Source organism: Equus quagga, chromosome 15 (assembly GCF_021613505.1).
Source record: "Equus quagga isolate Etosha38 chromosome 15, UCLA_HA_Equagga_1.0, whole genome shotgun sequence".
Lineage (NCBI taxonomy): Eukaryota > Metazoa > Chordata > Mammalia > Perissodactyla > Equidae > Equus > Equus quagga.
Genome location: NC_060281.1, coordinates 56,306,085 through 56,318,416, shown reverse-complemented (window position 1 = coordinate 56,318,416; position 12,332 = coordinate 56,306,085). Strand labels below are relative to the sequence as shown.

The following is a 12,332-nucleotide window of genomic DNA, read 5'->3' as shown; positions in this document are numbered from 1 at the left end:
ATCCAACCCTCTAGGAACGTAAAAGTGTAGGCCAGTTTGCTGGCTCCTCCCTCCAGCTTCCTGTTCCACAAAATTTGCCAGGATCTTTGAGTAAAGAAAGGTATAGACGCCCACAGAATCTTGCCATGACTTGGATCCTCTTGAACCAAAGGTCACTGGGTGAGCTGCTGTTCAACCCCGAGGAAACCCACAGTGGCATGTTTTCTCTCGGCCTCTAAGAAAGCGCCTGTGATCCCACCCCTAGTGGCTCTGAAGGAGGGAAAGCAGCAGATAATTGAGGGGGTCCACGGGAGCCCTTGGTTTCCCGGTTTGCAGACAAGTCTTAAAGGGTAATAACCGTGTGCTGGATGCACATTTTGGGTTCAACTTCTTGATCATATGGAGGAACACCAGACCTGGGACCCCTGCTGACGTCCGAGGGGGCATCTGAAGAAGCCTGCAGACACAAAGCTAATTGGAATTTCTATCTTAGCTTCGATTGAGCACCAAGTTTTACGTTGAAGCTGTATTTATTTTTTTAATTTGCAGCTCCCAGTTTTGTTTTTCCAAATCCCATCAGAGCCTCACCCACCTCCGCCCTGCCCCAGAAGCTGTGTAGGTTTTCTTTAAGGGACGAAGCCTCTGAAAAACGAAAATTCACTGAAAGTTGTAATGTAAAACCAGCAAAGAGAAAATATATGTTTGGTTTAATTGTATTCGCAATCCGTCAGAGATTCAAGAGTGGGAGAATGGGGATGGGGGAGTGATTTCAAGGAGAGTTTTAAAACCAGGTGAGCGTGGTGGGGGGACTGGAAGTTTCTTTTGGGGCTCCCTCCCATGAAGTTAAAGGTGAGGCCTTGGAGGAAGACCGTACAAAAACAAAGGCAGGAAATGACCAAGGAAGTTCTTGGGTTTTTTGGGTTTATATGCCTAGATTACATTTTCTTAAAATCCCTAAACATGTTTTATGATGTAGGTCTGACTTTTCCACTCACATAAGGCCTTTCACAGAAATGTACCCTAGAGTTTCCCCCAAGGAATGCTAAAAATGCTCCGATGGGGCATTTCCAGCCTAGAGGGGCACATTGGCCATTCAGAGTTAGACTGAAACTCTTCATTCACTCTCTAGTGGGCAGAGAGGTGCCCTGGCCCCTCCTCCGAAGATGCCTGTAGGAGCCTTCATATTTGTGGCCACCTACCTGTGACTTTTTAAATCAGTATGCATGTTATAAACGTGGAGGTTTTTTTAAACCATCCCTTAATGGTGGCTTCCCTTACCAGCCCAGAAGCCCCACGTGCCAGCGTGGACTGCACCACAGGAAGTGCTGCTCTGCTGCTCGGTAGGTGAAGAGCAGACAGAGCAACTTCCTGCACAGCTGTGCCCCTGCCCAATCAGATTAGGTATTTAGCTTGGTTGTTTGTCACATCAGTTGAGTAACATGGAATTTCTAGGAAGCAATAGCTACTTCATTGTTGAGCTGACGTGAAAGTCTGCACTTTCCCGCAGGAGGAGCTCTGGGCTTATTATCTACTAGTGACTTCAGGATTCCGTGTGCTTCCTCAAGCGGTTTCTTAGATTTAGCATCACAAATGAGGGACTGATGGGGACAGAGAATTAACACTTGAAGGTAGGTAGCACCAAGTAAGAGAGTCATCAGCTCACTTCTTGCATTTGGAAGTGTGGGTGGCCAAGGACTGCGGAATCAAAATAGGACTTGATGTTATAAGCTGGATATTCGTGAGATAAGAAGAGGGTAAGTCTCTTGCTCCCAAGAATCGCTAATAAGAATTGTTGGAGTTGCTTGGAACTCGAAGGGCACGGGCTGCCCTGCTAGACCACTCCCCCTAGTGGAAGTTGGGTAGAGCACAGCCAAGCCCCCTCTGCTCACCAGAAGAAGCAAATTGGCCTCTCGTTGCATTTAGGGTGAACTCTCCATTATTCATGCCAGGGAACGGCCCGAGAGTGAGAGCAATCTGGTCTTACTATATTTACTTGGGTTTGGTTTCAGAATTCATTATTTTTTTTTTTCAAGATCATCTTAAATATGTTCTACTACAGTTAAACTTTATGTTCTTTGGTGAAAAAAATTTAATAATTAAGAGCGACGGCCTAGAATATACTGTGACAAATAGGTAGTAACCAGAGATTAAGCCTTTTTTTCCAATGTAACTACCCCCAAAGCCAGCAAATAAGAAACTGAGCATTCTATATTTTTTTATTACAGACTTTATACCAAGACCCATTTAATAGGTGCTCTGTATTAGAGTGATTCAAGAAAATGATATCTAGTTTTTCCTTAGACTGGGGCCTAGACGTTGGTGTATATATCTCAAAATTCATCTTTTTTAAACTTTTTGGATAATTTTCAAAAATCGTTTATTGTTAGAAATATTATATTCACACCATAATTATTTGTTTCCTTCTGAAACCTTTTGAGATACTCAAACAGAAGCTGCCAAAAAGTACAGTCAGAATAAAACCAATGAAATGATGTGAGTGGAAGTGCTGCTTCCACTTGGTTGTAGGTAAACCAAAAGTCCCAGGTAGATGTGACCATGGGAGGGGTGGTGCCAGCTCCTCTGTCCCCAGCCCGGGGACTGCCTTGATGGCAAATAAGCATGTGACTCAGAGAGTGATGGGCTTGGGTGGACACTGTGGTACGTGTTGTCCCATCAGGTGAGGGTCTGGGTCACATGCCTAGATCTCCTGGCTCCAGCACTGTAATCAGAGACCTGGCGTAACGAGGGAGGTGCATCTAACGTATGTGCCATGAAACAACTTCGTCAGCCTGATTCTCAGAGGAGCTGCTGAGTCCCTGCAGTGATAAATTGGCCTTTGGATCTGTAGTTAAATGGTAGGTCTCGGCAGATAGCGTCACTGTCATAGCACATAATAGAAAAGTCATTAAGTCCTCATTCAAAAACGGTGCTTTTGATAAATACTATCCTCTGTTGAGTGTTGTTAGTGTTGCCACAGTGCCATCCCTTAAGAAGGTCAGTACAAACTGTGGTGGACTGTCCACCTCTGGGTTTGCTGTGGAGAGTGGACAGGTAGGAACAAACAGAAGGAAATGTTTCCACTCCCTACATGGGGTCCTAATAGCAGCCAGGGAGGCCCCCAGGTGTGCATGGGGCCGCTTTCGCCTTGGAACTCTGCCTGGAAATCAGCCGTCAGGCGGGAGCGCGTGCCCCATAGCACAGAACACATGCTTTGAGCCATTTCTCAGAGCTGCTCACCAGATGCCGTCTTTGGGGGTAGTCCTGTGTATGTCGCATGTTTGTATAATCTCTCTGCACTGGAAAATAACTTACAGCTCAGCTTCCTCAATCTCCCTAGTGCTGCAAGTCTGGAATGCACCCACTCTCCTCTCGCCGTCCCTCTGTCTGCACTGCCCTGCGTCGCTCTCACCTTCCTGGGGGCCTCACCATCCCTGTGTGTGGCAGTGAAGGGCGCCGGGCATGGCTAGTGGGCAGTAAAAGGGGAGGGCAGGAGTTCCGAGGCACGGTCAGCCCTGTGACCCCCAATCTGTGTGTATGTGGAGGCTCTTTTTTGCCTTTTGTGAATTAACCCCAGATTCATCTTGGCCCTCCGGGATGTAAGGGGTGACGAGGATTTGGGGTGAGAGAAATCCTTGCTGGGGTTGGGGTACAGGCTTCGGGGGTGTGTTCAGCTGAGTCATGACAGAGCCCTTGAAAGTGGCATGTTTGGTGGCATTCAGTCTCACCCTATGCCCTGTGTTTGCTCACACAGACAGCCAGTCAGATGTGGAGATGTTGGCCACAGGAGGCGAGGTGCTGGACCTCACCTCTCGGGAGAAAGAGCAGCCAACAATGGAGGGAACCTCTGAGCCCAGCCAGGTCAAAGAAGAGCTCCCCGAAGAGGAGGTGAAGGCTGTGGACAGGGAGGAGAAGGCAGCCGAGGAGAGCCAGGAGCAGGAGGAAAAGCCTGGGGTGGAGACGGACGAGGATACAGATGGCCCAGAGGAAGACACCGTCAGCAACAAGAGCCTGGACCTCAATCTCGCCAGCAAGCTGATGGGCTTCAAGCTGGCAGAGGGCGATGCTGGCAATGTGGGCAGCGGAGGCTCCACCCAGCAGGACCAGAAGCACGCCTGCGACATCTGTGGCAAGAGCTTCAAGTTCCTTGGGACCCTGAGCCGCCACAGGAAGGCCCACGGCCGCGAGGAGCCCAAGGAGGAAGGCGCGCTTCCTCGGGAGGGCCAGGAGTTGAGCAGAGCAGCCGAGGGGCCTCTGCTCATCCCCACCACCTCTCCTCCCCCTGAGCCAGAGGAGAAGCCTGCCAACACCTTGGCAGTGGAGCCCCCGGCTGAGGGAGAGGCCTCGTCAGAAGCCTCCACTGAGAAGCAGAGCGAGGAGGTGGAGGGTGCCTCCGATGGGGAGGGCACAACCGAGAAGAAGTCCTTGGAGAAGAGTGACGATGACAAGAAGCCAAAGACAGACTCCCCCCGAAGCGTGGCCAGCAAGGCCGACAAGAGGAAGAAGGTCTGCAGTGTGTGCAACAAGAGGTTCTGGTCCCTGCAGGACTTGACCCGGCATATGCGGTCCCACACAGGTAGGGGCGGCCGGCCTCCTGCAGGAGCCTGGGGTGGCCACGGGGCGTCGTTTCGGGAAGGCCCTGGTTTCCAAGCCTGCCAAGGGGGGCGAGTTTGATTCCGTCCCTTCCCTCCAGCCCACCTCAGTCTGTAGGAGGAGCCTCCCCTGAAGCAGTGATGGAAACCCGGCCAGAGGGAATTTCCTGAGCTCGCACACATGCGCCTTAAGCCCGGGAAACAGGGATTTAACGAGTTCTTTTCTTAGCACTTGAAACTGCAGGCTTCTTGCAGCGAAGCCACAGAGCGTCCCTTGGCATTGGGGCTCTGAGAACGTCTGGTCAGTCCCTCCGTCCTCTGAGCCTCGGTCTTCCTCTCCCCAGAATGGAGACGATGGCTGCCCTGTCTCTTGAGTATCTGGAAGAAGTAGGTGCTGGACAGTTGGGGCGTGTGGTCTCGTCAAGTCCTGAGCAGGCAGCAGGGACAGGCGCTCTGTGGCGCTCGCCACCCCAGGCTCTGCCGGGCGCCTGGGCAGCTGTGTTGCCGTCGGGCAGGCAGTTTGCGGCAGAGCCGCCCAGCAGCGGGAGGGGCTTTCCCCGTGGCTCTGCAGCAGCTTGGGTGACACAACTGAGAGGGCTCTTCGCCTGGCTGCTGCACGGCACATCAGGGCGCCCCTGCTCACGCGTCCCTGCTCCTCCCGGAACTCACCACCCCGTGGGGTCGAGGCCACAAACCCCAAGGCAGGGACCGCTGTTTCGGTAAAGAGGAGACCTGGATAAAATCATGAAGCCAAAAGACGCAAACATATCCTCCCCAAAAAAAAAAACCTTGTGTCCTGCTCTCGGCCTTCCTCCTCCCTCTCTGCCACAGCCGGCAGTGCACATGCTCCCCGCACCCTACCCCCTCCTCGTGCAGTCAGCTCGGCCCTGCGCTCAGGGGATTTGGAGGCTCCTGTGCTTGGCTCCCAACAGAGAGATATTCTTGGGCTCCTGGCAGCTGGTCTTCTCAGCTGCTCACAGGTCCGCGTTGTGAGCAGGAGGGAAAGCCCCAGCTGCTCCGTATCAGGACACAGAGTGTCTGGACCTTTGACTTAGGAGGGGCCACTGTTGGGCAGAGCTCTGGGAAATGGTGCCTGTCCCTGTGGGAGGGACACCACCGCTGTCCTTCCACGAGATTCTTTTCAGGCCAGTCTGGATGTCCCTGAGGACTCCACTTCTGAGATTCTGGTCCCTGGATCAGTATGTGAAAAGCCTGGGTTGAGAGAGAAAGGGAGAAAGAAATCGGGGCCGGCCCCTCACACTTCTGCTTCCCCTTTTGACAGTTTGCACAACAGAGTTTCCCCTGTAGGAGGGAGTCCTGGCCCCTGCCACCCTTTGCCCCTTTGCTCGTTCGCATGGCTGCCACCCTCACACCGAGCAGGGAGGTGGATGCTGGTGGCCTTACCGTTAACAGACATAATTTCTTTCTCCCATCGTTCCAGGAGAAAGGCCGTACAAATGTCAGACCTGCGAGCGAACCTTCACCTTGAAGCACAGCCTGGTTCGCCATCAGCGGGTCCACCAGAAAGCCAGGCATGCCAAACACCACGGGAAGGACAGCGACAAGGACGAGCGGGGTGAGGAGGACAGTGAGAGCGAGTCCACCCACAGTGGCAACAACCCCATCTCGGAGAACGAGGCAGATTCAGCTCTACCGGCCAGCAACCACGTGACAGTCACCCGGAGCCGGAAGGAGAGCCTGGCCAACGCCACCAAGGATTCCGGCCACAGGGAAGAGAGGGCGACGGGTCGGATGGCTGGTGCCGGCCAGGCTGAAGCGGGCAGGAGTGCTCCCAAGGCCACTCCAGTGGGTAGCCCCACGGAGCGGGCGTCTCAGGGTGACCCTGAGCGGGAGAGCCCGGGGCCCCTGGTGCAAGACCTGCTGGAGCTGCACAGCAACAGGCCGTCCCACCCCATCCTGGCCGCAGCCGACGGCGCCTCACCACTCCTGGGGCTGGAGTGACCGCTCGTCGTGGCCCCCAGCACACAGACGAAAGCCAGCAGAGCAAAGTGTCCTGAATCTATGTTTCATGAGGTTTCCTCAGTGCCCTTCAGCTTTGGGGAGTGAGAGAGATTGAGAGAGCGAGGGCCGAGCAGGAGCAGGCCATCTCGCCCGGTGCCATAGCCTGACCACGTCCCCGCGCGGGAGGCGCAGCCGTCAACTCGAGTGCCTTAACTACTTACCAGTCCCCCGGCGTCAGCCTGGGTGTTGTGTTTTCCCAAAATGACTTTTTAAAAAACAAAGCAAATATTTTAATGAATTACTTGGAGATGACCTTTTCATTTAAGCATTAACGTTACCTTCTGTATTGGTGTGTGTGAGCTCGTTCTTGCGAATCTGTGATAGTAACGTTTGTTCTGTGAGCTGGAAACAGAAGACAAAAACATGCCCTTGGATACCCGTAGCCAATAACTGGAAGAAAATGATGTGAATTTCATGTAAATTACCACAGGAAGTATGGATAAGATGCTCATTTCTCAAATAGACCTTTTCTTTTGTTCTGTTTGCTACGCGGTGGAGCTGTAATTCGGTCCTCAGTATTGCCGGATGTGGTTGATTAAGGTGTCCAATTTGGCTCAAGCCAAAACCAGGGAAGAGTCTAGCTTCAGCCTCATTCATGTGTCCACTTTTTCAGCATTAGACCTGCTGTCACTGTCCAAGTCTCAGAACTTCCGTTCTTAAATTCCAGAGAAGAATTACCCTGGCAACCTGACCTATAGAGAACAGGCACAGAGGTCATGTAGCGGAGTCCCCCTCTCGGTATATGTATTAATAATATTATTATTATTATTATTTTTAGTTGATCGGTTTGCTGGTCTCTGTAGTCAGCAGAAACAAATGGGCAATATTTGTCCTGGGAGACCTGGGCCGCCCAGTCCCCGTGTGAGCGTCTGCCCGCAGCTGTCCCTGGCGCCCTCGGGCGGTGGCTGTTCTACTGTACTTAGACAAGCCTTTCCTCCGGGACTGCAGAATCCAGCAGGGGCCACGACGGTCCTCCCGCCCGCGGCCCAGGAGCAGCTCAGAGGGGCGAGCGAGGGCACGTGCGCCCGGGGCTTCTGAGAAAGCCAGGCAGAGAGGAGACCTGTTACTCACCGGTCTCCCTGCCACATCAGCCCAAGCCTTACCCACCTGTGCTACTGTCATTTGCAAAGCGAGGAAATACTACTACTACTGGTAATAAAACTGCACGTGCAAGACGGAAGATGAGATGTAGATGGATATTTACCTTCCTGTGAGTTGGGGCTGGTGCTGGAAGATAAACGTGCTGTTTCTAGTTGCTTTAAATCGCCTGAATCCCTGGGTGCAAAAAGGCAGGGTTTTTTCCGCGAGCATCCGTCCTATGCAGGCAATAGATTTCCCTCACGGTAGCCACCAGCAGTGAAGAGAAACAGATCCTACTGTAGCTGAGCTTGGGTTCAGCATCCTGTCCTTCAGCCAAGACCTCTAGAACGCCCGAGCCTTCGTGCCGCGGGGCCTCCTGCGCTGCTTCACCTCTCAGCCCCTCCTGCCTTCCCCAGGGAGCTGCCCCTACCGGGCCCCTTGCCCCGGGCAGCTCTCAGTGCCACTATGCACAGACACACACAGACCCTTTTCTCTCCACTTCCACACCAATTTCTGGTGGCCAAAATCCAACCGCCCAGACTTCAAAGGAAGGTAGATATTCTTGAGATAATGAAAAGTGATACCGTTGCATGTGAAAGGAAAAGGTTGAGGTATATATGATTTTTAACTGTATTAGGGATGTATGAACCAGTTTCAAAACAAGCTGTTATTTACTCTAGATGAACACAAATCAGAACCAATGATCCCGTCTCCCTTCCTGCCGCGCGTGGTCTGCTGCATCAGAACCAGTTTGTGCATCCCTTAACTTTTTATGACGATTGTTGTTATTTTCGTTGTTATTATTATTTAGGGTTTCTTGTGTTTGTTTTTCTCTGCAACTCCCCACACTAAAACTCGAGACACTGTGGGGAGAAGCCACGACCTAACTCTACGCTGCGCTGAAATGTAGCAGGTGCAGCCGACGGCGCGGCCAGGCTGCGGCTCGCAATCATCACTCTTGATTCAAAGCTTTATCCAGGCTTCCTCTGTCCCCTCGTAGTCGATAAGGTCTTGCCACATTTTATTAGTGAGGTTGAGAAATGTATTATTTGTTCGTTGTTCTGCCCCCTCCCCCGATATTAAACTGTGAAATTTGTGATTTGTTTAAACTCTGGGTGAATCATAGCTTAGTTTGCATGTCCCGCTCATTTGTTTCTACACATTTTGTTTGATTCTCTTTCTCCTTCTCTCAGGGCTTTTACAAAAAAATTATATATATATGGATCTTCTGAAAAGTTTTTTGAGGTGCAACTTCTCTTTTGTTTTTCTCTTTGATTTATGGACACAATGCTGAGATTCAATCACTACATGAAACTCCTGGCTGTGAAAACAAAACAGACACCCCAGAGGGCGTGTGCCGACAGCCCCGGGGAAGCTCCGCGCAGCCGGATGCGCTTCAGGAAGAGTCGTCGTCCCTTCCGCCCTCCGTTCCTCTCTGTCCTCCTCTCTTTCTTCAAGAAGGAAGTTGATCCTAGTGATTTCAGCCCATGCATTAAACAGGAAACAATAATAAATGTGTAGAATTCATATTTTTCTAAAGGGAACTTACAAACTGCTGCTACAGGTTATGTACAAAACTGGTTTATGCCACACGAACAGAATCACACGTTTGGTTTTGGTACTTTTTGTTCCTCTTTGTATTCAGTTGTATAGTACTTCCAAATTCAGAATGAGAAGAAAAGCTATTCTGTATCAAACCATCTAAGCAATAAATGTTATATTTCAAAACGGCAGATTGCCGGTCACGCAGCCGTCCTGTTATTTGCTGTCATCCTGTCAGCTTCTCCTGCCTCCAGACTGCAGCCTGCTCCGGCAGGTCACGGGTGCCAGGGCGTCGGGGGAGTCTCACAACAACTCCCTGTCAGCATGGGCTCCCAGGAACCGCCCGTCACCCCAGCAGGTGGCGTCTTTAGAAAGAAGCTTCTTGTGTTCGCCCGTGGAGTTGGAAGCACACGCTGTGGCCTGTTGTCGGACTTCTCGGAGCACCGGGCTGGCTCTTCCAGGGTGGCCGGCGGCCCATGGGCCTGCAGCAGCGTCATGGTTTAGAAACAGCTAAAGCCAGGAGTTCTCTTTCCTAGGCAGCAGCTCTGGCGAAGTCTGCTCGGCCTTCTCCTTCTCCCAGTGTTAAGGGGTCTAGTTGCCCCTGGGTAGAGGGGGACTCCCTTCACTCAAACAGTGATCATGCGGGTGGCGGTGGGGAGACCTTGACGTTACAGTGACCCCGGGGCTCGATGGAGCAGGTCCAAAGTCCTGTTTGGGGGAGGTCTGCCATCATAAAGCAGCAAATGGGCGAAGTCTCCAATCTTCCACGGGAGTTCTCAGCAACTGTGAAGGCAGCTGGGTTCAGGGAAGCTAATTAGAGACGATGCTTAAAATGTGCTGACCGTTCTCAGCTCTAAGCGCCGGGTCACAGCAAGAGGAGAGTTGCAGTGCTCTGGTCCTTCAGGCTTCCTCCCCTGGGCCCCCTGCTGCCCACACACACACACACACACACACAACCACACGCCCCTCCCTCACCAGCCCCAGGAGCCGAGCTGTGATGAAACAGCAATGGGGGGGGGGCCTGAACTTGTGTTAGATGAAACAGCCAAATAACTTGGGAATGGTAAAATGAACAAGGAGCTCACAAAGAGACAAGGCCCCCAACCTCTCCAATTATAGGAGGTGGGTGCTGCCAGCCACCGACAAGCAACATTTACAGCCCCCGACGTAGGCAGAAAAGTTGTCCTGACAGAATTTGGACTGTACCTGGTCAATGTGAAGAGCAAAGGGGCGGCCCCAGAGGCAAGTGATAGAAAAGACACAAGAGTGCAGACTTGCGGGAAAGGCCTCTCCACCCTCCCAGCGGCGGCGTGTATCCAGCCCAACCCTACCGCACCTCACCCCACCCCACCCCCAGTCTGGGTTAGGAGAGAGGAGGCATATAGGAGGGGAGAAGGTGGAATTTGCCAAAAGAGTTCTGCCTGTCACTTACGAAGAGGTCTGATGTCCAGCAAATGCAGTGCCTCTGGGCTGCTGCTTCTCCCACTTCCAGATGTGAGGCTACTCTGGCCTCCCGGGAATAAGCTGCCCTCTCCTGCAGACTCCCCTCCCTCTGGGGCCATCCATCTCTCTACCCCACGGTTGAGCCTATTCTGAACTTGTGTGCCCAGGGATGAGCTGGCTGAAATCCTGGATAGATGGTGGAGAAACCCTGGTCTCAGGTGGGGTCCAGTTCTCCAGGCAGCTGTGCTGGAAGAGAAAGGGACTTAGGCACGTGCAGAGTGGACCTTTTTCACAGAATTTATTTTTTGGCTCCAATAGTGATTTACATAAGCCTCATCATTAAGAATAATCTTGTTTTGGGGCAGGCCCTGTGGCCTAATGGTTAAGTTCAGCACACTCTGCTTCAGCAGCCTGGGGTTCGTGGGTTCAGATCCCAGGCACGGACCTACACCACTTGTCAGCCATGCTGTGGCAGCATCCCACATACAAAACAGAGGAAGATTAACACAGATGTTAGTTCAGGGCGAATCTTCCTCACCAAAACAAAAGAAGAAGAACAATCTGTTTATTAGGGAAAAAATCGGGTTTGGGTTTTCTCTTCTGTTGTGACTTCAGAGAATCCAGGTCAGGCAGAGGTGACCCTCACGTGACCAAGTGTCATCTTCAGCAGATGCTGTGCTCTCTTTCTGCGTCCCCTCCACCCTCTTCCCGACGTCTCCTTTCCCTTTTAGAAGGGGAAAATGAAAGGAGTTACGTTAAAAATCAGTTTTACTTTTGTAATTGTCAAGAGGCAGCTCAGGCCTGTGAACTAAACTGAGCTTCAGTGGTGTTTTGTTTTCTGTTCTTTCCCAGGATCCAGGCCTCCTCGGTTATGCATTTAGTACACAGCGTTTGCTGGCCAGCCACGGTGAGCCAGGCACTGTCCTAGGCACGGAGAACACAGCATGGAACAAAACAGGCTTCTCTCCTTGTGGAACTTAGGTTTTGACGGTGGGAGGTAGTAAACAGACTAGACAAGGAAGATAGATGCACAGTTGATGCAACTCCAAGGGCAAGAGTGGGCCATGAACGGGCGGGGCTCGGGAGGGATCGGGGAGATGACCAGACAGGTCCCAGGACAGCAAGCAGTAAGAAAGACCCATGCAGGTGTCTGGGAAGGGCCTCGGAGAGAAAGGCCCTCGGGGAGCATGCCGGGCCTCACAGGAGCCGCTGTGCCTGGAGTGGAATGAGCAAGGGGTGGGGCCCTAGTGGAGGAGGAGAGGGGGCATGCTGGCTGCATGCTGACAGTGGGGTGGGGGCCAAGGACGCATGCAGGGAGACCATCGAGGGGCGTCCCAGTAATGCAGGCAGGAGATGGCCGTGGCCTAGAGCAGAGTGACGGGGCGCAGGGCTTGAGAAGTGGTTGGATTTGGGGTCTTTTCAAGGAGAGCCAACAGGATCAGATGACTGATCAGATGAGTGAGCCACAGAAGCCGAAGCTTTGAGAGTCCACCCAGAGCAAAGGCTCGGAGGTGAGCTGGGACTGCCAGATGTTCAGGATTCACTTTTAAAAAGGGAGGCTTCACTCCTGAAAAATAATCTTGGTAAAGGATATGTTGCCAAGGAAAAGAAAAGAAAAAGGGAAAAAAATCCTCGATCCTTTCTGTCCACCCACATAAGCGTCCTATTTCTAGGAAG

At 52.2% G+C, this 12,332-nt stretch overlaps 1 protein-coding gene across 6 annotated transcripts in view; it reads left to right on the top strand.

Moving 5' to 3' along the window:
• The window catches only part of RREB1 (ras responsive element binding protein 1), a 149,780-nt gene extending 140,365 nt beyond the window's left edge, over window positions 1–9,415 (top strand). For all 6 annotated transcript variants that reach the window (XM_046640927.1, XM_046640928.1, XM_046640923.1 and 3 more), the window contains 2 exons: window positions 3,731–4,552; window positions 6,010–9,415. In XM_046640927.1, the coding sequence (XP_046496883.1) occupies window positions 3,731–4,552; window positions 6,010–6,530 (1,343 nt within the window). In that variant the 3' untranslated portion in view covers window positions 6,531–9,415. The remainder of the gene's footprint in view (window positions 1–3,730; window positions 4,553–6,009) is intronic.
• Window positions 9,416–12,332: the final 2,917 nt, after the last annotated feature.